Source organism: Harpia harpyja, chromosome 19 (assembly GCF_026419915.1).
Source record: "Harpia harpyja isolate bHarHar1 chromosome 19, bHarHar1 primary haplotype, whole genome shotgun sequence".
NCBI classification, from domain to species: Eukaryota; Metazoa; Chordata; class Aves; order Accipitriformes; family Accipitridae; genus Harpia; species Harpia harpyja.
In genome coordinates this window covers 2,179,656-2,205,206 of record NC_068958.1, presented here as the reverse complement: position 1 = coordinate 2,205,206, position 25,551 = coordinate 2,179,656, and the positions used below count along the sequence as shown (strand labels likewise).

Sequence of the window (25,551 nt, the reverse complement as noted above, 5' to 3'; positions counted from 1 at the left end):
ATGTAACTGTGCTGATAAAGGTGTGTTCTTTGGGAGTGGGTGGATTTTTTTTCCTCTTATCTTGATTGCTCTAAATAGTCTGGCTTGTACGTAATTGCCAAGAGCAGGAAAACCTTCCAGCATGCGTTTTGTGTTTATGCTTTATCCATACATGATGTAGGGCACTGTAGGCAAACTCGTCTCTATAATTTTCCTGTGGGAAACTTGAGCCCTAAAAGGAAACGAACACAGCGAAAGGGCTAGATATCACAAGGGATTCACTTTTATTTTTAGAATTGCACTATATTGCCATATTTGGACTGAAAGTATGCTGTATCAATGCACTATTGTATCAAATTGCAGCTGTCTAACCATTCTGAATTCGTCTAAATTATTTAGGTTTTTTCCACAAATACTATTTATTTGTTAATGTTCTTGGTAAGTGCAAACTCCAGGTAACGCTTACATTCTGCAGGCAGCATTTCTTGTGAGAAGTTAACAAGTACATTGCTTTGAAAGTGGGTTTTGTGATACTTCCTTAAGGTCTCAGTAACAGGTGTAATTCTTCTTACCAAAACCTTCTCACAGTGGTTTGGTCGAAGACAAATGCAGGAAATGCCCTCTGTGTAAAAGTCAGTGTAAATATTGCTTATTAAAAGTAATCTTGGGAATGCCATCAACCTGCAAAATAGACCTGCTGACACGGTATCCTACTAACATTGAAAATAGCTATTGAAAGACCTTTTAATATTTTTGGATGTACTTAAAATGTACAGATCTGCTGAAAATAACTTATCCCCATTGTGTAATATTACCCTTGTTACTGCCCATGAAAGTTACAGAGAGTTTTGGCTTTTTCTGCTTGTTGCAACTGCTGAAAGCTGTCAGCTGGCTTGGTGCTCTCTTGAATGGCTTGTCTATGCCTTGCACAGAGATGCATTGCAACAACATGCCCTGTGCTGATCTGACCCTGGGCAAAGCAGGTAAAATTCCACTGACTGATTGAGTCTCTAGACCCTTCTCACAGTAATCTCTGACCGTGTGACAAAATCCTTGCAAAGTCAGTGGGACCTTCCTAAGAAATAATTGCAATGTGAAAATCAGTGCCATTGTGGCAAGAGTGAGAATCAAGCAGAGTTGGGTTTTTTTTTGTGGTGGGCGTGTCGGATAACTCACCCCAGTGAGCAAACTTCCATATTTTGAATAATTCTGGGGTGGGGGCAGGGAGGAATCTGAAGTTTGGACCTCACAATTTTTCCATTTTTATATTGTTTTTGAAGTCAACCTGTGTCTAGGTAAAGGCTTTATGTTTTATGCCCCCATCAGATTTCTCCAGTAGCCTGGTGCGGCAGGAGTTGATCTTTGTGTGGCAAGCCATTTCCAGCAGGCAACTTCCTCTGCTTCTCTGGAGACTTACTATTTCAGGTTTTTTTATCACAGATTTGGTCCCTTCAGCAATTCTTTGCTGCTGCTTCTTCATCCTCTTGGGTTTATGTAGGGGATTACGAGGAATAAACCTGAGCTGCTGAAAAGTGCAAGTACATCAGCCCCATGAAGAGGTACTAGGAATTCCAGCTCTTCCATGTCTTTTTAATTGTGGCTTAAGCTACAGAAAGAGCTTCTAAAGTAACACAGTCTCAGTCTGAAGATGTTGATGGAGGTTGTAACTGCATGATATGGTTTGCAGATCCTGTGAAGGTCCCTGGAAGATCACAAAAATACAAGGAAAATGTCTTTTAAGTGTGTACAGTTTAGGAGGTGGGAACCAATATGATTTTATATACAGGCTGGTATAATAGATGAGCTTTTATCTGCTGGACTGTGTCCTGGTTTCCATAATTACTCATGTAGTTTCTTTTTAAGTCAACTGTAGAGGAAGGTTTCAGTATAACTCCCCATATATTTTAAAGTGCATAAAAAAGGGGGAGGAAGGGTATGTTCTTAGTCTGAGCATCTACATTTTCCTGCTTTCCTTCAGAGCAGTGAACTGTTGTGAGAATTTTAATCTTCACTACACTTGCCTCAGTTCTCATGGCTGTTTTCCATTCTGTTTTCTTTATTACTTTCTTTTTCTTCCTGTCATTCTTAGCTTTCTATTTTTCAATCCCAGTTTGTGAAGGGTGTGGGTTCAGAAGGGTTTCCTTCAGTTCCCAGTCCCCTGAAAGCATGAGAAATTGCCCATTGAGCCAATTCTCACAGCAAGGTATAAAAATAGGAGTAAAGAAAAGGTTACACAATGCTTGGATTGCAGCAGTTTGTACTAATGGGGAGATTTCAAAGCCAGGGATTGAAAAACATTTTTTAAACCTTATCATTTCCGTTAATTTTTCTCTCCCCAAGCTATGTTTCAGCTGCAGGAACTAGCGTTACAGATTACTTGGAAGAATTGTACTGAAACATAGGAGTCAAGTGCTGAACAAGTCACGCAAAGCCAGAGAGAGACCACTAATTAGTTCTTTTTAGCCACAATGACTGATTTGTTTGAGAAGTCTATCCTAAGAGTTTCCAACGAGATGCTTTGGTCTTAGCTATTAAATAAGTGGAATAAAGGCAAGTGGATTTAAGATTATTTTGCCATTGCAGCAGAACACAGGTAACACTCAGGAAACGTGCTTGTTTGGTACCACAAATTGCTATTAGCAGTGAACAGTACCTGTGCTCCTGCAAAGCAGAGTACTTTAATTCAGTCTTGCAAACTTTTAAGAATGTTATCACCAAGACTGTATTCGCATCCTTTAAAGCTTTCAGAATTGTTTCTGAACATTGTCTCTCTCTACTTGCAAAACTAGCTGAAGCTAGCAGCCAGCCTTTATCGTACTTGTCTTTGTTGACTTAAAAGGCTTTTATTTATATGAAATTTATTTAGCATTGGATTTTGTTTGTTTCCAATTTCCTTATAATGAGGCGGACCACTTTAGCATGTTAATTATTATCAAATTGAAATGCTGAACAGTACTTTTGATATAATTTCCAAAACAATCCAGTAACTTGATTCTAACAGCAGTGTAATGCTTTCCTAATGAAATGTCTGTATTAAGCCACAGAGAGGAGCATTAACCTTGGATTAAAGTCAGAAGAGAAAACAAGCACACTGTGGTAATTTTGTTCTTGTTTGCAAAATCGTTTTGTGAAGAAAAAGATCAACTAAAAGATATATTTAATGATCTTCACACTGATTATATAATGTACTTTTTTACTATCTATTTTACTTCTAACATTTTTTCCCTTTGTTGAACAGAAACATGGGTTATTTGGATATAGTAAAACTTTTTTTAAAATAAAAAAATCTTTTCTGTTTTGCTTCTGCAGAGCACCTTGTATGTTAACCTGGACACTGTTACATGGTAATCTCACATGTGAAGACTGGCTTTGTGTTCAGTCATTGCCAGGGAAGCCACCTAACAAGGGAATCTTTGACCCTTTCGCTAGCAATCGTTGCTTAATGATTGTTGTGGCATCTTTTCAGATGATTCCCACTACCAAGGAGCTCTTGGTCTCATTACCTGCCCAGGAAAGTAATCTTTTAGGTAGTGGAAAGAGGGACCAATCACAGGCAAAAAGAAATACCTACAGACAAACAGAGGGCTTTTTTTCTGTTTTATTTAGGTAATAGCAATGGTTATAATAATCAGCTAGATAACAGCTGGGTCACGACTGCCTCAAAAGGTACAAGACATTATGGTGAAACACATTCGTACAAAATCTGAGATCTGATTAATCAGAAATTACAAAATGTGGCATAAAATTGTAGAAATAGTTCTGAAATTGTAGAGGTCAATTCAGATTTTTTAATTCAATATGGTGAGCACAATTTCAGATTCAAAAGACACACTAAAATTGCCTGTCACATGCTGGGTAAATTAAGTAATTTAAAGATAGCTTGAATGAGTGATTTCTGTTGTATGCTAATCATAGAATAACTTAGGTTGGAAGGGACTTCTGGAGGTCATCTAGTCCAACCCTCTGCTCAAAGCAGGTCTTACCAGATTAGGTTGCTCACAGCCCTGTTGAGTCTTGAACACCTGTGATGATGGAGACTTTACAGCCTCTTTCAGCAACCCATTTCCATCAACATGGAAGAAGCTGCGTAATCTTCCAATTTGCATAAATGTTCCTTGTAAAGTAAAGGTTTTGGGAACTGCATCAAATCTTTTGACAGCTGTTTTCTGTGTGCCCGGTTAGAAATTTTTGCATTTGTGTCACAGTTTGGTGTGTGGTTTTAAAATACATATTTCTTACTGTTGTTTTCTGAATTAAAGGAGGAGGTATGATGTATATGAGCTGTTTCCACTGGCTTCCTAAATAAGCAAATTTCATTTGCTAATGAGGGGGAGCAGTTTTTTCTGTTTCCAGAGGATACTTTTCCTTGCAGTGCGACAAGCTCTGGCTTAAATGACTACACTAGAAATAGTTTCAAACTGAACTGAACGAGATGGATCAGAACATCTCACTCAGTCACATGTCTAATATTGACAGAGAACTGAGAAGACCTCAGTGTGGGAATGGCACCTGCTTATTTTCCCATTTGGAATGTGAATCTGTGGTTGAGGGCAAATCAGGTTAAGCTGGACATTGTTCATAAATGCTTATGGTTTCTCATGATGTGCCTGACACAAACCTCTTCCTTCTATATTCTGGAAACTTTTTTTCTGGATATTTCTCCGAAGTAGGACTAGGATTCCTTCTAAGCCATCCTGAGCAATACTGACAATTCCTAATAAGGTGGGCTATTTGAGGCCAGTATTGCCAACTGATTTTGCAGAGATCCTTTGTTGTTTAAATCACTCAAAAGTCAGGAGGAAAAGGTCCTAAGATTCCCTTTTATTGTTTACTGTATTTAATTGTTATGCTTTGTCAAATTCCTTTCATCTCTACCAGGAGTTTTCACTGCCTTTTGTATAGGACTCGCCCTTGATGCAGACTTTCGTGGTGTTTCTTCCAATTGGTCTCTTTGGTCCATTGTTCACATTTACTGGTTTTCTTAATTGTATGCTATTTGTTATTGTCGAGCTTTCCAAATGTCTAAGGCATCTGAAACTGATTGCATCAGAGCAATGTAGAGAACAAAGTTCCATCTTCCTCATGCTGAAATGCCCAGCTCATACAGGCAACTGTCCCTGCATTATATAATGTTTTACTGTATGATACTGTCTTTCTTGGACTCATACTCAGTTTTCTACTTTTCCGTTGTCTGATTCTGTGGAGGGGATGAAGAGTAGTTTCTCTAGCTGAACCTAAGGGACAGAATTTTGGACAGCAGCATGCAGCTGCTTACAATTGACTGTTACTTTCTGCAGTTGTGAGATAGAAGAAATGTGACCGGGCAGTATTCACATCAGAAGTCTCCAAGGGAAGGCTGCTATCTGCATTGCAATGTCCTGGAACAATTTTGTGTGCGTGCTTTTTCTGCCACTCACTGACCGTTCCCAGATGTGCTTAGGTAACCAAATTTATCAAGATTGTGATCTGGACCTGCCAGCCTGCAGGCAGCCTGTTCTGTGTTTTGTTAAATTTAGAACAGTGCACAGAACACAATGCCAATCTCCTAACTCTCAGTCCTAGTATATTGTGATTTATATTCTTTTGATATGTGTTTTAATTTACTTTTTTTTTTTTCCTCTAATAGGAGTCTCCACAAGACAGTGCTATCACCCGAGACATCAATCGAACGTTCCCTGCTCATGATTATTTTAAAGATACTGGGGGAGATGGCCAGGACTCCCTGTACAAAATATGCAAGGTATTCTTTAAATTGTTCTTGACTGGTTTTGGTAACTTGTATTTAACATCATTAACAGATGTAACTGTTACCTGAGAAGAATGTGTATGTATTACTGTTAACTGTATCATGGAGACAGACTCCGGCACTAGTCTCAGTCTGGTTCTTCATTGTAGATGTTTAGCTGGTTATAGTGCCATTCAGATAGGAGACCTAAAGTAATAAGCCCTTCTGGATTCCTGAACACTGAGGTGTTTGGTACAGAGACTTCATGTGATTCCAGACACGTCAGCCTGGATCAAGCTGGACAAATTATATGCTATGATGGAGATGAGGGCTAATTCCATACTGGTAAAGAGCAGCTCACGTTTGGCTGCAGCCTGCTCCCTAGTTGTCAATATTGTGTAAGTTGTGCTGGCAAAGTTAGGGACACGTGCAGGAAATCATGCTGATTTTGCCTCTTGAAAAAGAAATGTTCTGACGTTGGCTGTGTCCTTTATGTGTAATGTATGCCATAAGCTGCTGTTGCCTTATATAGTTGTCTTTAAAACTGGAGATAACTATGTATCTCCCATAAATGTTATAAAGCTATAGGCATGCACTGAAGTGGCTTATTATAAGGAAGAAATTAGCAAAAATGGACAGCTTGTTGTTGTATTCAGTTATCTCAGCTGGAATGTTGTAAGCTTCCTGCACTCTTTCTTTTGTGTTCCTAGTGTTTCTCCCTCTTCCTAATGTCCCTGTAGCACCTGTTTAGACATAAAAGCACTCCAATAAGTGGCTTAATAGGCTGCAGTGGTCTTCATGCATCACTGTAACCAGCCACTGCCGCTATATGTCACAGCTTGATTTTCATACAGGTTATCCCTTTGTTAGAATGGCAACTGATGTACCCTGTGAAGATTTTGTGGAGCTATGTTCAATGCAGTGGTTTGTTTTCTTTGTGTTCGTAGCTCAAGATAGATATGCTGTAAAGTCTTGATTCTTTTTTTAGGCCTACTCTGTCTATGATGAAGAGATTGGCTACTGTCAAGGCCAGTCGTTTCTTGCTGCTGTGCTGCTTCTACATGTAAGTGGTAGGGTTTCTTTCCCCGTTTGTTTTAAGCTTAAGAATAAATATTGCTCCACATGCCTAGAACAAACGTCTGTAACTGGTGAACTAGTAGGGTTGCAAGCTACATATCCACTTATATGTTGGTCAATAATAATGTGATTTTAGAGAAGAGTACATTGTTTAAAACTTACTGTGGTATTTGTAATGACTCCTGTCTACAGTCAGCGTTCGTTTCACTGTGTTTCTGTTTCAGGACCCCTTCCATTTGAAACTCTGCAGGCTTGTACTCATGATCACTAGTAGGCATGGAATTTGTGTATAAGACAACAGTGTAAATGTTTCTGTTAAAGGGTTTCAAGGTCAGATTTAAGCTTTTTGGAAGACGTTTCTATTGGAATCAGTCAGAAATAGGGATGGTAATTGCCATATGTCTTGTATACACAGAAGTGTATTTATGGCATTGATGGGACGGCAGTTTATTAGGTCTCGTGCTTTAAACAACATGCTGCCTATATGGGCTATTGTATTGTAGGCCTTTGTGCTTCTTGGTTTAAGAGGTTAGTGAAGCATACAATAATATTTTAATTTTTTTAAAAGATACTGCATTATGCTTTTTTAAAATTAATTGTTGTTGGTAGAAGTGATCTCATCAGAGTAATATCCTTTAATTGCTTGCATGTTCAGAAGCTAGAGAGTTTTATGGTTACTGTCTATCAGAAGCAAAAGTTTTAGATTCACTCATGCTTGGGAAATATGAGAGGATTAGAAATCTGTACAATTTATTTATAGACTGTTCTTTTTTAAAGTAATGTCTGCTTTTTATCAGTGTTTCTATTGCAAGCATGGGTAGTTGAAACTGAACAGAGTTCCTAAGCCCAGTAGCGTTTTGAGATTTCTTTTCCCCCGCTGCTTTTTAGTGATCATTGCTACCATAGAGAACTAAGTATGAAGACTCCTCTGCAGTTTTCAGTGGAAGAGGAAGTCTGGTCTTCAGTGGAGGATTTTCCATAATGTTGTAAAGTCAGTGAAGGATATAGAAGAGATTGTAAACTCCATTCTTTTGAAACAAAAGCCAAATTATTAATGATAACAACCTTTTAGTTCTTTGTAACTGTAATCTGAAATATTTACTTGGTGAGCAGTTAATTCTTTATTACTACACTGAATCAGATCAAGAAGGGTGATACTTTCTGATAGGAGAACTGAACACTTACTGAAACATACATGCTTTCTTTTAGCTTTTTCGTTGTCATAATGTCCATTTTTTTTTAATATCCATTGCATTAGAGAGACTCACTTTCAAGAATGAACCATGTGTTATTCTAGAGTTTTTTCTTTAGCAATAGCTGTTGCTTCTGGGAATAATGTATCCATTTAAAAAGGCTACATTTCAAATAAGTTTCTTTTTATTTGATTCTCTTTGAAGTCAGCCTTTGGAGTGTGGCTGCTAGGGAAAATAAATATTAAAAAGAAATGTTGCAGAAAAGGAAATTAAGTTTCTGCGAGTCCTTTGCTACCAGTTTGGAATGTCTTAGCAAAGTTTTCAGTTTTAACAAACTCCATCTGCAGATTAATAATAGAATACTTGAGGTGGATGTTCTGTCCCTTTACAGGAACAAGTGATTGACCCGAAGTCAGACTTTACTATGGAAATATGAAAACTGAATTTTGATGTCAGGGAAAAACGTCTAAACACTGACGAGCTTTGATGAGTGTTTCTTCAGTTTTTGGCAGGAAAGGGATATTGAACTCTCCCAAACTAGTGCTGAGTTGTGATATGTGGAACTTTTGTTAGCAGTTACTGGTCTCTCTTATTCCTGCCAGCTAATAAGTAAACATCAAATGTAATAATGTCATTTAAAAAGGTAAATATATTGTTGGGAATAAGGGAAAGATCCCTGTTTAACATCCTCTAGTAATACTGCTTCTGTCTTAGTTACATAGGTGACAAAGGGTTAGGCTGTTAAAAATCTGTAAGATTCTGATGCTGACACGATTTGGAACCAAGAAACTGCTTTGGTCTTGATGTCTGAAAGATGTATTTTTAGTCGAGTGATTGAGGGGTGGTTTATTCCACAGAACAAGAATGAAATGCTGTTTGCCACACTAGACCTCATTTTGTGTGTTAGTATTTTTGTTTACTTTTAAACTGGGTAGGGCCAGAATAAAAAGTAGTGACAATTTAGCCTTTCTGTAAGAGGGAGGTAAGGGCAAATGGAACCGATGTGAAAGATTTAAATGCTCTGTGATAAATACACTTTCTTCTCTCACAGATGCCCGAGGAGCAAGCTTTCAGTGTTCTGGTTAAAATCATGTTTGATTATGGACTCAGGGAACTTTTCAAACAAAACTTTGAAGATTTGCACTGCAAGTTCTATCAGCTGGAGCGCCTCATGCAGGTAGGTGTTCAAACTTACATGAAGTGAATGGAGCAGAGCCCGCAATTCAAAACTAGCTATTTATATTATATGTGAATAGTGTTTGTGAGCTCTTAGTAAGGATGAAGAGTGAGGAGTATCCATATTGGGGGTTTTTTAAGAATAGAGAATGTTGACTCGAGACCAGTCTGATGCTGCTGGCAGCGTGCAGTAAGTTTGAAGGCAGACATGTCTGACCAGTTGAGTCGCTCTCGTGTGGCCTGGCACAGCAGTGACTTCTGAGCTCACTGCAGGCACACCACAGAGTGGCTTTGCAGTGTCAGCACGTCCACTGGCTGGGTTTCCTGCTAAGGTGGGAGCTCGGAGATTGAACTCGTCGTGCTTGTGATAGAGTGTCCTTCTGAGCACCCACACTGGGACAAGCCTTCGTCATCCTTAGAAGGTCCTTTAGCTTGTCAGACAGCTGTCTTATCAGGCATGGGTGGATACAGAAGCCTTGCTGCACTGATTGTCACACTACCCTACTTACTTATGTTACTTTGGGATTTCAGCTACAGTTCCAAAATAGTAGAAATTAACTTTCAGTATTTATGTGGTTGTTTTTTTTTTATTTTATTTTATTACTAGGAATACATTCCTGATCTGTATAACCACTTTCTGGACATTAGCCTTGAAGCTCACATGTATGCTTCCCAATGGTTCCTTACCCTGTTCACTGCAAAATTCCCTCTCTACATGGTCTTCCATATTATTGACTTACTCTTATGTGAGGTATGTGTTATAATTGGAGACTTGTACTGCTAGCAACTTTTGACAGTTTCTCACTATCTTGATTCATGTCCTTGTTACTATCTGTTCTTTCAGAGCTAGGCATGTGATAATTATTTTTATGTAGAAGTGTTATGTTTCTGCAATGAAAAAGAGTTCTCAGCATTTTAAAGATATAAATTAGGAGTCAATTATCTGTATAAAAGATTATAATCTCTTATTTCTTGTAACACTGCTGAACCTATGTGAGATTCTGTACAGTGCTTATGGGATGACAGTTAATTTACAAATATGTGGATTCCTCTGTTGTTAAATTGTATTATATGCAATGATAACTTATTTTTTTCTAGAATATTATTGCATAGAGGCCATTTGGTATAAAATTGCCCAGTTAACTCTCATGCTGGTAATCTAACAAGCTTGGAGCTCTTTCTCCTAGAAACTTGAAGTCTCTTTATGTTTCACAGCATGTATTTAGAGAGCAAAATTCTTTACACTGAGATTTAGTATGTTATTCATGTTTAGAACATTATATTTGGTAGTATGCTGGTAAGTACTGTACTTTGAGTCAGAGGTTATTAACATAAGTGAGCGAATCACATTTTGTACTGAAGCATCCTTGAGTTATTTAATGATTACTTTTTTACTTGCTGTTAAGCATTATGTATCCATTCTTCATTGGATCTGCAGTTGTTACTGTGAAGTGGCAGTTTGTCTGCTTTTGCTTTACTGAAGGGCTTCAGCATTCATAAATCTCCTGGGTTTTACCCTTTCTCTGTATCTATCTGCAGCTTGCTTTGTCCATGTGCCAATGTAACAGAAAGCAACAGATGGCATAGAGAAAATCAGTTCTATTTGTTTAGAAACACATTTTCAATTCATAAATAGTAAATGTGTTCATAGTGAAGTTTTAAGGTTTTTCTGTCGTTTTAAAGCAATAGTGAAAGAATAATTTAGTGTGAAAAACAAAGACAGAATCTTGAAATAAGATGAGCAACATGTTTTGATTATCAAAGGTATCCCTTAAGAAGGTGTATGCTACTACTGACTATAGGAACTGCTTGTATTTAATTGGACAATATAAATGAAACACTTCTAACCAGTAGTGGCAAAATAGATGACATGGGACTCCGTCCTAAAGTGAGTCACTTTCTTTTTCATTACATGAATTATCCCAATTTTTAATACCAGAACTTAATATATTGATGTATATTTTGCTGCATTTGAATCCAGTGTTTTCAGAAGTTGCTGTATGAAATTAAATTATCTTGAGCTGACCAACTAGTTATTAAAAAATAAAATGAAGTACACAACAGTGCCTTCATCATTTCAGAGTTTCAAACTACTAAGGAGATAGTAAAACCTGTGTTGAAACATTGTTTTTGCTATCTGTAATGGATATCCAGTAAAGATACCTTCCTAGTTGTTTGCAAAGTCATTCTCTGGGCCTTTGATTTAATATAGCACCTGGTTACAGTTGTATTCTGGTTCTCCTTTTCACAGAAACTAGACAAACAACAAAACGCACCAAATAAATTAATATCCAGGCTTGTATATACTGCGAAATTAATTTATTTTGTCATTATTTTTCTCTCTAGGGAATAAGTGTTATCTTTAACGTTGCACTGGGATTATTAAAAGTGAGTATTCAGTGTTACATTGTGTATTATGCATCATCATGCACCATATAAAAAATTAAGATGCCTGTTAGAAAAATATCATGCTTATTTTTGAAAAGTTAACAACTTCCTGTATTACATGTTCTGTTGTCTGGCATGCCCTGTACAGCACAGTGCTTTTGGGGGTGGGGTGGCAGGGAAATGGAAGATTGCAGAAATAGAAACAAACACTATTTGCAGAAGGTTAAAAAGTAGTTATATTCTTGGAGCTTTACAAAACTGTTGTTTGCTTTATTGTCTCTGGGAATTCAGTAATTGTACAAAATCTGCTTTGTAGTTACTGGGTTTTCTGTCCTTGTCTCTAGACGACGAAGGATGATTTGTTACTGACTGACTTTGAAGGGGCTTTAAAATTCTTCCGTGTACAGCTGCCCAAGAGATACCGTTCAGAAGAAAATGCAAAAAAGCTGATGGAATTAGCATGTAATATGAAGGTAAAGATGTGGTGATAGCAACTGCAAGCATATCTTTAATGGGTACAGTTTCTGTCTCCACATGTAACTGTGCAACTCGTTTGTCCAAATGCAAATACGTTGCAGATACTTCACAGTGAAACACAGTAAAGCCCCAAGATTCTAAAGTGATATGAGCCCACCTGGAGAACTCAAAACCAGAGTGGCTATCAGAAAGCAATATTCAATGTTAACGAAAATCAGACTACTTCAAAAAAACCCTTAAATGACTAATAGCTCTAATATAAAATAATTGCAGACATCTCTGCAGTTCTTTGATGAAATCTTTCTCCGATAGTAGCTGCAAACAGGGTAGTATCTTTCATTGAGAAGTAGTGCGGAGGTTTCATTTAAAATAGAGTAAATAATGCAGAAACAGAATGTAAATTTTCAGACAGAAAATGGCTGTTTTTAACTGTGGGTGCACGTGATGTTTATGTACTGCAGTAGGGAGCTCATTTAAAATGCATTGATAGATTTACAGATCTTCTAGGGACATGAAGGAATACGATTTGGCATTTAAAATTTCTTAGAAGTCAAGCTAGGGAAATGACCTTGAGGTTTATGTATTCCCTGTGTGAGGTTTTGATTTGTCATTGTTTTATGGTGAGGGATGTATGCCCCCCCCCCCCCTTTTTTTTTTTTTTTTAAAAAGCATTTTATGTTAATTTCCCATGCAAGACTATTTCACTTGTACTGTAGGTAGCTGACAATAACAGGTTAATCTGTTATGATCTTTGTAGTCTAAAGAGGGTCTACTTTATATGAAATTCAACAAAGTGCTGGCTGGGTTGTATGTTGTCTAGAGCTGCCACAGTTAGTTTTTTAATAATGCAAAAAAGCATTGTTTTTCGTGAGCAGCCCATGTAGGAGGTTTGCAGTATTGGCTTCCTTCTTGGCTTTTCATTTGGGTACTGGAAACAAGTGCTGAGACGCTCTGGTTGGAAGTAGGGCTCTGACATACTGTACAGTGTTTGGTGTGCAGATGTTTCTGAACATGAATCTTTTGTAAGGACCTAGTGCTTTCTGCGAAGGTGTTTTGAGGCTAGCAAGCTCATCTAGACTGTCTTTTAATGTGGTTGTCACAGCCATTTGACTTCTCCCACAAATCATTGATTAACTGTTCATACAGTCAATGTTTAGGAAATACTGATGATAATTAGACTTCTGACTTACATAACAGAAACTATGTATCACAGTAAAATGTCATCTCTGGTCCTTATAGGAGCCTTCTTCTGAATAGAATAGAAACATAGCAACTAGAGTTCAGTGTGTACTGGAGAAATGTTTTCCTGTAAATGAATTAATCTCAGTAATTCCTGTTTTCTTCATAGAATTTATTCAGAGAGCTCTCTGAGCTCTCCTGTATGTTTGAACTACTGAGGTAAACAGTGGAGTGTTGGGTTTTTTTTGCTTGATGGTGGGTTTTTTTAGATTTCAATTGCCCACTAAGCCCTATTTCTTAAATATGACTATATGAAATGAAAGTTCTAGCCTTTGACATTAAGACTTTAGATATATATAGCAAATATTGCATTACCTTACAGCTGAAAGTCAATTGCTTTTTTAATCAGTAAATACTGTAACTAAAGCTTTATATGAGCACTTTGGAATAAGACCTTAAAGTTAAATTTCTGAAAAAAGTTAAGAGATAGGAAATTATTGATTCTTCTTTATAGAGGATTGAGTTCTAAAATGGAATTTTGATAATTTATTTAGTGTATTTTAAGGAAGCTGTGATTCTTTTGTTACAGTTTCACGTAGATTAATTTTTAGTCAAATACACTGGTATGGCTCAAAGTATCCGTTTTCCTTAAAATTCACTAGAGGAATTCTTTGTAGCATCAGTGCATAAGCACACAACTTCCCTAGTATGTTAACGTTCAAGGCATCTTGTACTCCTGGTGTAGTAGCAGTACGCATAACAGTATTCCGCACAGAGTTCAAGCATATCTTGTATGAAACTAGTATAGAAATTACAGAATAATAAAGAATAAAGTAAGCTATTTTAGCTCTCCAATTGTTTAACATTAGCCACAGATTAGACATTGCACTTGCATCTGGTTAAGATCACATGTAATGAGTGCATTTGCCTTTCAAGTTTCTGAATAACAACTTGTTCCTCTTCCTACTCTGTCAAAATTCACTGCATTCCCAGTGCTGTGTGAAGTAGTTAAAGCAAACAGTCTTCTCTGAGCAGTACGCGGCAAGGTTGTCCACTGCTTCCTTGAGTGCTGTGTGGTTTTGGTGGGATTAAATGGGAGTTTATGGAGAAAGTACAGACTGCATGACTAGGCTCTGCACAGATGCTGAACACTTCTATATCACATCCATGTGTGGTGCCCCTGATGGGAGTGCTGCACATAATTGCTTTCTTTGACCTAAAATAGAAGTCCTTTGCTGTCAGTAGAAATCTCCGGCTCTGTATCTGGAAGTGTTTTTGAGCAGAAAAGTGCCTGATGTCAAAATAAATCATTTATAGGAAGGAAAAAGTAGCCTGGCTAAGGCATTGTGATTACAACAGCATTCTGCTGGAAAGGAGGTCAGTAAATGATCATCTTGAGACAACACTAGATTCTTAAAGTCACTCCTCAATGTGGCTGTCAAATGTTAACAGAGTTGCTGCTGCCTCCTGTGCCCCTGAAAAACTGTGGTGGGACTTCAGTGTTCATTTCTGCTTTCTATCACCATGCAAACCCGAAGGCCTTGCTGACTTCCCCAGGGCATGGTTCTCTCGAGGGCTCCAATGTCCAGAATCAGTGACAACAGCAAATCTTCTCAGGATCACCTCATTGTTGGTATCTAAAGGCAAAACTGGTTTAATGCACTTGGAAAAGTAGAAGGTGAAAATACAATGGTGTGCCTTCCTTCCTTTTGTCTCATGGGGCTGGATGCCTCACTTCTCAAGATCAAACCTTCACATAGCTTGCGATTTGGTGTATGAAACCCAATACTTTGGGCAGGTGTTTGAGCTGGGGCAGAGCAGTGGAATAATCAACTCAAGATACTGGCTTCATTGTCAGTAAAGGGTTAATACTCTGGGTGTTGTCTGGAGTGCTTCTTAAGAATAACTTCTGCAGTTGTGATATGGCTGGACTGACTCCAGATAAATGGGCTGGCATCTCCAAAAAAATGTCAGCTGAAGTACGGTGAAATGCTTCTGTGCAGCTCTCACTAGAGGGAGCCTAGCTACCAGTTTTCTACAGTTCATTTTAAGTAAGATTGTTAATGATAAAACCAAAGATAAGAGAAACTAAACATGTTTTCCATTCTGCTTGTCATTTAGGCATGTAATATTTGTTTAACATGTTTCTCAGACAAGGCTTTTTTTTAAAGAGGAAAACATAGCCATAACTTTTTAATTTATTTGGTTTACTGAAATAATAATAAAGGTTCAGCAGCAACTTTTAATACTAGAGATTAAATTTAGATGCATACTAACTTGCATGTGAAACACTTGCAGTGGTCTTGGCATGGTCTGTGTTGCTAAACCATTGTAGCATGTGGTACAGTTGACAGGTGACACGAGGAAAGATGCTGGTCAGGATCTGTTATACAGGTTCTCTTGTGTTCTCTGTCCCTGTAGGACTTGAACACTGTGCACAAAATATTGAATTCAACACCACCTTTCTCTCCCTTCTCACAGAAGGGGAATCTGGGACCCTGAGAGGGTCACTTCCCTAGTGTTGTGTGTCTGTCAAAGCCGTGGACAGAATTCCAGCCTTCCGAATCCCAGAGCAGCAGGGGACAGAGCATACGTGCTTCTGAGTTGTTGCTGCTTGTCAAGACACCTAGGCAACTCTGGGACTGGACTGTTTTCTACTGAGCTTGAGTGACACTAGCAGAAATGTCAGCTGAGCCTGCACTTGCCCTTTCAGCATTTGCAGTCTCATGTAAAGTAAACCAAATACTTCTGCATGATGATAAATGTTACAGCTGAAAAAGCAGCTGAAGAAACCTCAGCGTCATGCTAGTTCAAAAATTAAACGCATCTTGCGGGTTTCGAGGCAATCTGTTATGCTAAGCCACTGTAGTATTTGGAGCATCAAATACCTGCGCAGCACCAAGGAAAACTCAGGTAGGATGCTCCTGTGGATGCCTTTCAAAAACTTTTCTATGTTCCACAAAAGGATAAGAGGAAGGGATGCTTCTGTCATTATGTGGAATAGAATTTTTGACCATTTCTGAGGGTTTGATACTCAAAACTGAGTGAAGATATTAGCTGTGTTTTGTAGAAGGCAGGAGTTGCCTAAAGCTTGTACCATAACCCTTTGTGAATTGTGTTCTTTTATTGATGTTCTGGGCAGGAACTAATGGGCTGCTTTAATTTAGATTAGCCAAAAGAAGCTGAAGAAATATGAAAAGGAATATCATACCATGAGAGAGCAGCAAGCTCAACAGGAGGATCCTATAGAAAGATATGAGGTAATGCTTCCCTACTCCAGTCTGATTTAACATACAGTACCTGCAGGAAGTTCCTACTTCGACTCATTTTTCTTTGAGCTGTTTTTCCTTTGTGACCAGTCTGGGTACAACAGGGGAATCAGCTACATGAACATGAAGTCAATCTCTATATATTGGCAATGTTAATCAGGATGGGGTTGTTGTGAGCCCAGCTTCATGATGAAAAAAGGAATAGTACGAATTTATATTTGGGCTTATACAACTGTTTCACTAGAGCCTGTTTCTAGCACTTGTGTAACATGCTGATTGCACCAAAAGCCATGAAGAGAAGGAAAATGCCCAATTGATTATAACTCTGCCTTCCATTGATTATAATCCTGCCTTCACTCCTCTCCCTAATTTCAAATGATGTATGGTATGGTGAGTATATATTTTTATAAATATTTTATTTATCATGTAAGTATAATAGACAAACAAATTTTATGTGTAAAATTATGTATGTGTATACATAACACAATAACACACACACAAATTTATATATTTTAAGCTGAAGAGTTTTATGTAAACTTTCTTTAATTCTGTCTGTGTGCTGGGAGTTGTAACAGGAGGGAGAAAATAGAGTGGTTTTCCCATGATCCTCCTCTCTCTCACCTGTTTCCAGCATACAAATTCTATTTTGCGCCAAGAAAATCAGTACTTGTAGGAACCTCCTGGCAAGGTATTGATGGCAGAATGACACCCCTACTATTGCAGTGTTCAAAAACATTTCTGTAGCTCAACAAGTAATAGCTGAGCAGAGTTATTTATACATGGTTTCTTCTTAAGGCTAATATTTTATTTACTTTTATTTTATATTTACAATATGGCTAGCTAGTTTTGTCCTCATTGAATTTCATGCAGGTAGAGTTGTCTTTGCATACTTAAGATTTAAGGTAGGCATTTGTGCTTAGGCACAGTAAGCACTGTGTTTTATAGACAAACAGCTGGGAAGACCTTTTTTTTGATTTCTTTTGTTTTGTTTCCCACAGCGTGAGAACCGGCGCCTACAAGAAGCAAACATGAGGCTTGAGCAAGAAAATGATGATCTTGCACATGAACTGGTGACCAGCAAGATTGCTCTGCGAAAAGATTTAGACAATGTAAGACATGTCTTTATGCTGTCCAGTGGAGACAAGGTACTAGGGCTAATTCCTCATTACTCCTCTCATCGGAGAGGAGATACATAGAGTATTTTTCATTTGAGTGGGATAGGATTCTTCCCTCCATGTCCTTATTGCAGGCTGATGATATATAGGCCTGTGTCAGAGGTCCACGGGAAACAGGACAGGTGACTGAAATACTAGTTACTCTGAAAAGCATTCAGAGTAATTTGAGGGAGAGGAAAGGTTCTGAGCCTGTACTTGAGTAGTTGCTTTCTTCTCTATGTATATTAAAAGAATGTCTACCAGGAGCTAAGTCAAGTCTTTGAATTGTCACAGAGATAATAACATGGATGCCATATTTTGTTTTCCTTCAACTAGTATTCTTATGAATAAGACTTCACAGCAGACAGGCTTCTGCAAAGTGCCTAATAAACTTGAAAGTCTGAGTCTGTCTGGCTCTCAGTGGAATCAGATGTCAGGTACGTTAGGCAACTCTGAAAATGTTATTGTGGTTTCCATTTGGCTTGTTGAAATGTGCCCATGTGAACTCATCATCCTGGGTTGTTTCCCATATCGGTAGAGTTCTCAGGAGGAAATTTGCGGTTCTCTTTGTGTTACAGAATTTTTTTTTTTTAAGCTTGCTGTCCCATTCCCTTCTTTACATACTCATGTTTGGGAGATATTATTAGGATATGCTTTTTTTTACAGGACATGCAGAGACAGAAAGATACTGGCATTTGTAGTGCACATGGTAGGCTAGAACGCATTTAGTCTATCTGCTTGGGGAGATGAGGGGAAGAGTTCAAGTGCTCATGTTTTGCCATTCTTGTTCTGTACCAAGATAAATGCATTTCTCAAATCTCAAAGGAAAATGACTTTTGAAAATCATACAGTGCAGGAGTTGACAGGCTTTAAAATGTTTCAGCTTATCTGCTTCAGAGAATTTAAGGTTTCCCACGGTCTCTTGGAACCTTGCTGTTGGAAAAATATTCATAGTAGATGTTGATGCTAATGGGTGAATGTTGCTCTTAATGAGGTTTGGTTTATGACTTTCAAGTTTATTACATCTACTGCTCTTTAGTGTTAAAATCTGTGAATCATAGAATTATGTTCTAGAAGCAGAGTTTTCACGATGCATTGGTATGTTCACTTCCTGTTACCTATGCTTTTTCACCTCATTAAAGATAGCTCATAGAAGGCTATGCAGACTGCCCAGTGGTTGCACTCAGGGGTTGGACTCCAGCAAAAAATGTACTGAAGAAGCTTTTTGTATCAGCTATTAACTGTTGTTTGTGGCTGCTTGAGCCTGTGTGAGACACAGTTATGCTTTTACATTGATTCGTTTAAATGGAGAGCTGGGAGAGGAACAAAATTAAGCAAAATCTTTTGAGTCGCCTCCTTGGATATATAATAGTCATGCCTTCAAAGATGGTAAATGATATTGGCAGCATTTGGGTTATCCCCCAGGAGGAGATAGGTAGGTTTGATCCTACTTTAGGACCCTGATTAATTCTTCTAATTGGATCCTGAAATGATAAGTTTCATTCTACTAGCCAGACGTCCTGAAAGAAAAGTACCAAAGGACATTGTGTAACGCACCTTTTCTAATACCTTCATGGCATGTATGAAATCTTGCAACCTAAAGATCAAAGCAAAGCATTTGGAAATACAAGAATTTCCTTAATATCCTTTGCACTAGGCCAGAAAATAGGATTCATTTTTCTGCTGTTGTTGGACTCCCACATCCTAGTTTTCTTTAACTTTAAAACAGCTTAAAAACCATGTATAATGAAAAGGTGTTCTTTTTGCCTTTGCCATCTGTTTTAAAGGATCAGCAGGACTTCAAGGGACTAAAATTCACTTTTTGATTTTCTTCCTTTGAAGGGAATTGGTACAGCTACTTTCTGAAGATTTATATATCAGTTGAATTATTGATCTATTTTTATGTAGAATTCATACACCTATTGGGAAGTACTGCATTGCTGTGTATAAGACAGGAAAAGGTGTCTTAACTTTCCAGAGAGAGTTTTTAGTGGTTTATAAAGCACCCAAGATTTTTCAACAATACATCTTTATTCTTAAAAAACTGCAGTAAAAAAGTATTGTATGGTTTCTGGTAGGACATCTCTTCTCTTTAAGGAGGAAAGGAGAGGGGTCTGACTCATGTTTGCTTTGGCAGCTAAGTTTTTTTCATGCAGCATTTTCTGGGTCATGTAATAAAGATGGTGTCACATCCATTGGTAGGTGTCACAGAGTTCTGGGGCTTTTTTAAATGGCCTAGAGGCATTTTTCATTAATTCTCTTTTCACTGCACGGTTGAATGTTTGCAAATTGAACTTAGGTCTAAGCTAGTTATAGTCTTTTATTGATCTTGCACATTGTGAGCTGTTCTGTGCCTTTTGTTGTCCTCCAAACGTATTGGTCAACTTCCAGTCTGGATGAGAAAACAAAACTTATTTCTGTTATTGGATTTCTTTGGAACAATCCCTACTCCAGTTTTGCTAAAACTAATCACTGAGTTCAAGGAGGAGTTTTGGAGTGATGGAGTGTAGTGGTATACTTTGTTAATTGTGATTTGTTTCTGATTTGACATTGCAGATGGTAATTTTTAGAAAAATAATTTTCAGAATAAAGTTTTGTTGTTGTTAATAACAATGAACAGACCCTTATTAAGGAGAATGAAAAGACTGCAATCTTGGCTGTGTCCTACTGGATCCGGTGCCCATGGCTGCCCAGCAGCATCAGCACAGCAAGAAAGCTTCTCTTCAGTGCTGTACTCTGCTCTTTGTGTTTCAGGCGGAGGAAAAGGCAGATGCTCTGAATAAAGAACTGCTAATGACCAAACAGAAGTTGATTGATGCAGAAGAAGAAAAGAGGCGCCTAGAAGAAGAATCAGCTCAGGTTAGGGGCATTTCTGGCACTTTCACATATCTATGCAGTACAGAAATTAAAAAAAAAAAAAAAAAAAAAAAAGTGGCAAGTGTGGGAAGGGCTTAATGTCCTAAGTAATGTTTGTCCTTCTTCTGTAGCGTAAAGGACGTCAGCAAAGCAGAATTCTTTGCTTTCCTGCCAGGTGCTTCACAGGGTAGTGAATTTTTAAGTTGAAGTCACAAAGGCACAGACTGTGCCAGAGATTGCTGCACAGAGAGGCAGTATAGGACTTCAGCTGTCAGCATGTTTCTTAAATACTTTCTTCTTCTCTTAGCTAGTCAATTTTTCTAACAATGATGGCCACCAAAGTCCGGCTTTTCCTTGTCTGCATGGAGCTGAGCTAGACCATTGTTCCCTGGTGTAGAGTATAACAGTGAGGTTAAGGAGAAGGAGGAAATACTGCCTGGTTATTTTTCAGACTGTACAAATATATAAACCCTTTCCTTTCTTTTTTCTGCAGCTGAAGGAAATGTGTCGTAGGGAACTAGATAAGGCAGAGTCAGAGATCAAAAAGAACAGCTCTATTATTGGTGACTACAAACAGGTCAGTACAACTTAATGATGATGTGGTTTGCTATCAAATTGCAAGACTTTCTCAGGTATTTTAGGAGATTATTAGAAATAAGTGTAATCTGTGTCATGCATTTGAGGAGACATTTTAGCTATTTTAAATGGGAAGCATGTGGTTGGTTTTGCATTTTCTTTTGCTGAGATCTTGATGCTTGGTGGTCAGTTCTGTTTGCCCCTGATGTAGGTATTTGTAGGTCATCAGTCACCACAGCCACAGTTACAGCCTAACGTTGTTCAGGTGGGCTTTTGTATATCAAAGGTTCACCTCATTCCAAAAAAAACATCCTCTCCCAGCTTCCCTTCTTCAATCGAATGGTAACTGCAGTTCAGAAATAAATAAGATGCCTTTTTCCTTTCAAAGATTATGCTTTGGAATTCAAGCTCCTGATCATAAGGTATCAAGGGAGCAAATTCGTGTATCTTTTTAGTGGGCCCATAACCTTCAAAACATTCTTAAGTCTGCATCATGCAACAAAAAGAGCCATGCTATTCCTAACCTTTTCTGGCTCCTTTAGCAAGGCCAAACTGCTATTTACTTATGTTGAAACTGCACCTTTTCCTGTGGGCATAGAAGAATCTGTAGAGAATGAGAATATGTACAACGAGACAACTTAATGCAGCATCCCAATTTTCCTGGCTTTCTAAGAGCCCTCAGACTATCCATGTTAGTATTCCTGTAGCATTTATTTGTGCTTTAGCATTCATTTGGGAGGAAATTTACATTTATAAATGGTCTGGTAACATAATTTTGCTTGTCAGATTTGTTCCCAGCTGAGTGAGCGACTGGAAAAGCAACAAACAGCAAATAAAGCTGAAATTGAGAAAATACGGGTAAGAGACCAGATAGATCCACAGTCTACGTTTAAATCTCTTAGCAAAATCATAACAGAAAGCACATACTTATTTCATTACTAAAATGGTGGCTGAAAGAGAGTTCCTTAGTGACCTACAGTTTTGGAAAGAAGATTTTAAGAGGGAGAGCTTGGAGAAGGGATGAGTAACTGTCAGCTCTCTCCCATGCTATATTGGTTACAAACTAATGTTGATGCTGGGCAATAATAGCTGTTAATTTTTTTGAGGGGTCTTTTTTTTTCTGGAAGAGATTTCTCTCACTGTCTTTTACCATAAAGTAACATGTAGGCAGTACAGAGCCCATTATTGTAGCAATACAGTGTTACCAAAAATACAGCAGCGTTTCCAGAGCCCATAAATCTGGGGGTGGCAGGAGTTCCTGCTTGGCTGTGCTTCCCCAAAAGTTCCTGAGTTTGCAAGTCATTAGTGGTCCCTCTCGTGTTGTGCTGCTCTTCCAGAGCAGAGGCAGGAAAAGGCTTTGATCACATCACCAGCACTTCAATGCAAGCATTCACAATCAGGTATTTACTTTAGCAAAAAGTGGATGACTGTGAGCATTGCCGGGAGTTCTTCAATAAAGAAGGCCGTGTGAAGGTTGCTAGTTCTGCCAAGGACGGTTCAGATGAGGACACAGATGAGGAGAAGGAAACGCTGAAAAACCAGCTGAGGGAAATGGAGCTTGAGCTGGCCCAGACCAAGTTGCAGCTTGTGGAGGCGGAATGTAAAATACAGGTAATGCTTTGGAGGTTCATTTTGTAGTCTCTATGGTATGTCTGCATTCCTAGAAAAGTGTGTTGTAGAGGGATTGAAACAGATCCTGTTGGTTGAAACTGTAACCTGCTATTTCCTGCATGGGTTATTTAACCAAACATTGGGTCTGAAAATTAGTGTATGCAGACAAAATAATTGGAATTGCATGAACTGTATTTACCAGCTACTACAACTTCCAGACAGCTGCCTGGCTGCAGTGCAGTACTTACTGACTGATCTTCTGCAACTTCTTGGAAGAAATCCAAGCTCTGACAAAGTACTGAATCATGCATTTCTTTATCTCACAATCAATGTTAAATGAAGAAGTAACATGTGACAAATGTTAGACATGTTTCTGAAAACATGATTGGAAAGCACTCCAGGTATTTGAGGTAATTGTGTAAAATATGACAACATTGTTCTTTTAGCCTAAAACTGGTATGTCAGTGCTTCTTGTTCACAGAAAGGTAAAATTAGTTAGTAGAAAGCCTGCTTTCTGTGGGAATAGCTCCTTCTCAGATAGGAAAGAATTAAAGGGTTTGGATGTACTGAAGAAAGCTGAATGTTTCACTGAGGGCAATGACACAAGTCTTGTTTTGCTTTTCAAAGCTTTTTTTTTTTTCCTTCATCAGCTTGTTGTGCTACTTTTAATTTATGTAAGACTTGTTTAACTTCTAAAGTGGCCAAGAGATTGTAGATGTCCTGGGGGCTTCTAAGTTTAACTCATATAACCTTGTGCTGCAAATACATAACAAGTTAATGAAATTACTCTTCTGTTTGCAGGATTTGGAGCACCATTTGGGTCTGGCATTGAACGAAGTACAAGCTGCAAAGAAAACGTGGTTCAACAGAACAATAAGCTCTATAAAAACAGTGACTGGAGTCCAAGGAAAAGAGACTTGTTGAAAAGCAGTTCTGTCAAACACACCTTCTTAACACAACACCTTTTGTTGCCTTCCTTGGCCAGATGTTTAATTCTGTGACATGAGAGGACCAGAGTGTAAATAAAATAGAAACACAGCATGTCAGGATTTCAATAGGTCAGTGATAAAGAGGATGGAAACACAAGAAAGGTTTTATTGCTAGACATGGGAACTTCATACTACTGATATTTAACAGGTGATGTAGCTAGATTGAAGCTCTTCAGAGAAACACTCCATTCTGCGGTCTGGCTGGAGGCTTTTCACAGACTAGGTACGAGAACTTACCAAACCCTAACTGTTAAGTTTACATATGATAGGTTTTTTTACAGTTATAACCTTTTTTAATATTTTATTTGAAACGAAAGGTGTCACTAACAAAGTAAAAAAAAAATTAAAAAAAAAAAAGGAAAAAACAAACAACAAAAAAAGACAACTTTAGCAAGAACTACATCAGTGCCAGAAAGCAGTCCCCAGAGGTAGGATATGGAGAGTAGGAGGTGACATGTTTTGCTTTATGAATGGGGATGATTTCAGCATTCCTGTCGAGCAACCCCACTTTGTTTTAGTAAACGCAGCATCCATCTCTCTGTGTTTGGCATTTCTTTCTGTTACTAATCAATTCTATGCAACTCTGGGCTTTTTTGGCATGGGCTGCCAAACAAATTCACAACCTGAGGCTGGGAGACTTGTCTAAGTGCTAGACAAGAATAATCAGAATTCTTGGCAAATTTCCGTTTCATTTCTATGTCATATTGTTTGACCCACATATCAACAGCATTAAAATCCCCAACACCAGGACTGCTAATAAGTACTAAGTATGTGGATGGTCTGACATTTAATTGAGTCTTTTTGTTTGTTTTTTGTCAGGTTTTTTGTTTTGTTTTTGTTTGTTTGGTTTTACCCGGCTGTAGCAGGCCTTCTGTGAAGCTCTGAGAAAGCTTCCAGGATTTAGTTTTGCACATGGGTATGAGTGGGACAAAGAAACAATAAACTGAGATATATATGAGGCAAAAATCACTGCGTGAGTGTAGCTGCAAGCATCTTATAGCTATCCAACTCGCTTCCCTGGTAACATGTTCAGAGGTTGTGTAGGTCATTTTTCATGCTCGATGCAGTTGCACTAATAGGTGCTAAACGTGCTTGGATTTCTTATTCATTGGATTGTCTTGAGTTCTCACCAGAAAGCTGTAGAATGGAGTTTTGCACCTTGTAATTTTTTTAATTTATAATGGTTTGTGTTATGCTGAAGTATCTATTGCATCAGTGGATAAATTTTGTGTGCAGTGTGAGTATAAGCTGGTAACAATAAGAGGCACTGGTTTGTATATAAAGATATTTGGTTTATTTTGTATTTCTACCTTTTTCTTGTTTACTGTACTAATGCTAGCTAATGTACTCTGTAACTACGGAATAGAACATGCTATGTCCAAGCTTTTTTCCTTAACTGCATACATTATCTCTATTGTTTAATACCAAAAAAAAAAAACCAACCTGTAACTCCATCAATATTAGATGCGTGGACATTGTGGTAGCATAGTTGCAGTGTGTATACTTTATGAATTGAAATATAAACTAGTAAAATTGTATAACTATTTTGTTGTTTCATTTCATTTTAACAGGAAATTAATTAAATATTTTGCAATATAAAACTAATTCTCTTCTTAAAGTAGAAGCAGTAGCATCTGCAAGGTTCTCTAAGACTGAAACTATGGTCATGCTGCAAAGGGCTTTGCTAAAAAAGACTGCATATTCTGAGTGTTGCCAACACTGCTTTATATAATAAAATCTAGGGTTTGCTTTGAAAAAAAGAAACTGCAAAAATGACCTTGTGCAGCTTGAAGCTTGGGACTCAGTATCTCTCAAACATCTCCAATTTATAACATTTTTTTCCATGGCCCTCCAAATTCTGCTTGGATCTGCAAAATAAATGTAGGCTAGCTCTGCTTATCA

The 25,551-nt window shown here is 38.0% G+C and overlaps 1 protein-coding gene across 2 annotated transcripts in view; it reads left to right on the top strand.

The window, feature by feature from the left end:
• RABGAP1 (RAB GTPase activating protein 1) overlaps positions 1-25,190 on the top strand; it is a 75,681-nt gene extending 50,491 nt beyond the window's left edge. For both annotated transcript variants that reach the window (XM_052814235.1, XM_052814237.1), the window contains exons 14-26: positions 5,606-5,719; positions 6,693-6,767; positions 9,026-9,151; positions 9,758-9,901; positions 11,497-11,538; positions 11,883-12,011; positions 16,362-16,454; positions 17,462-17,572; positions 20,372-20,476; positions 20,967-21,050; positions 21,836-21,907; positions 22,463-22,660; positions 23,462-25,190. In XM_052814235.1, coding sequence (XP_052670195.1) covers positions 5,606-5,719; positions 6,693-6,767; positions 9,026-9,151; positions 9,758-9,901; positions 11,497-11,538; positions 11,883-12,011; positions 16,362-16,454; positions 17,462-17,572; positions 20,372-20,476; positions 20,967-21,050; positions 21,836-21,907; positions 22,463-22,660; positions 23,462-23,584 — 1,416 coding nt within the window. In that variant the 3' untranslated portion in view covers positions 23,585-25,190. The remainder of the gene's footprint in view (positions 1-5,605; positions 5,720-6,692; positions 6,768-9,025; positions 9,152-9,757; positions 9,902-11,496; positions 11,539-11,882; positions 12,012-16,361; positions 16,455-17,461; positions 17,573-20,371; positions 20,477-20,966; positions 21,051-21,835; positions 21,908-22,462; positions 22,661-23,461) is intronic.
• Positions 25,191-25,551: the final 361 nt, after the last annotated feature.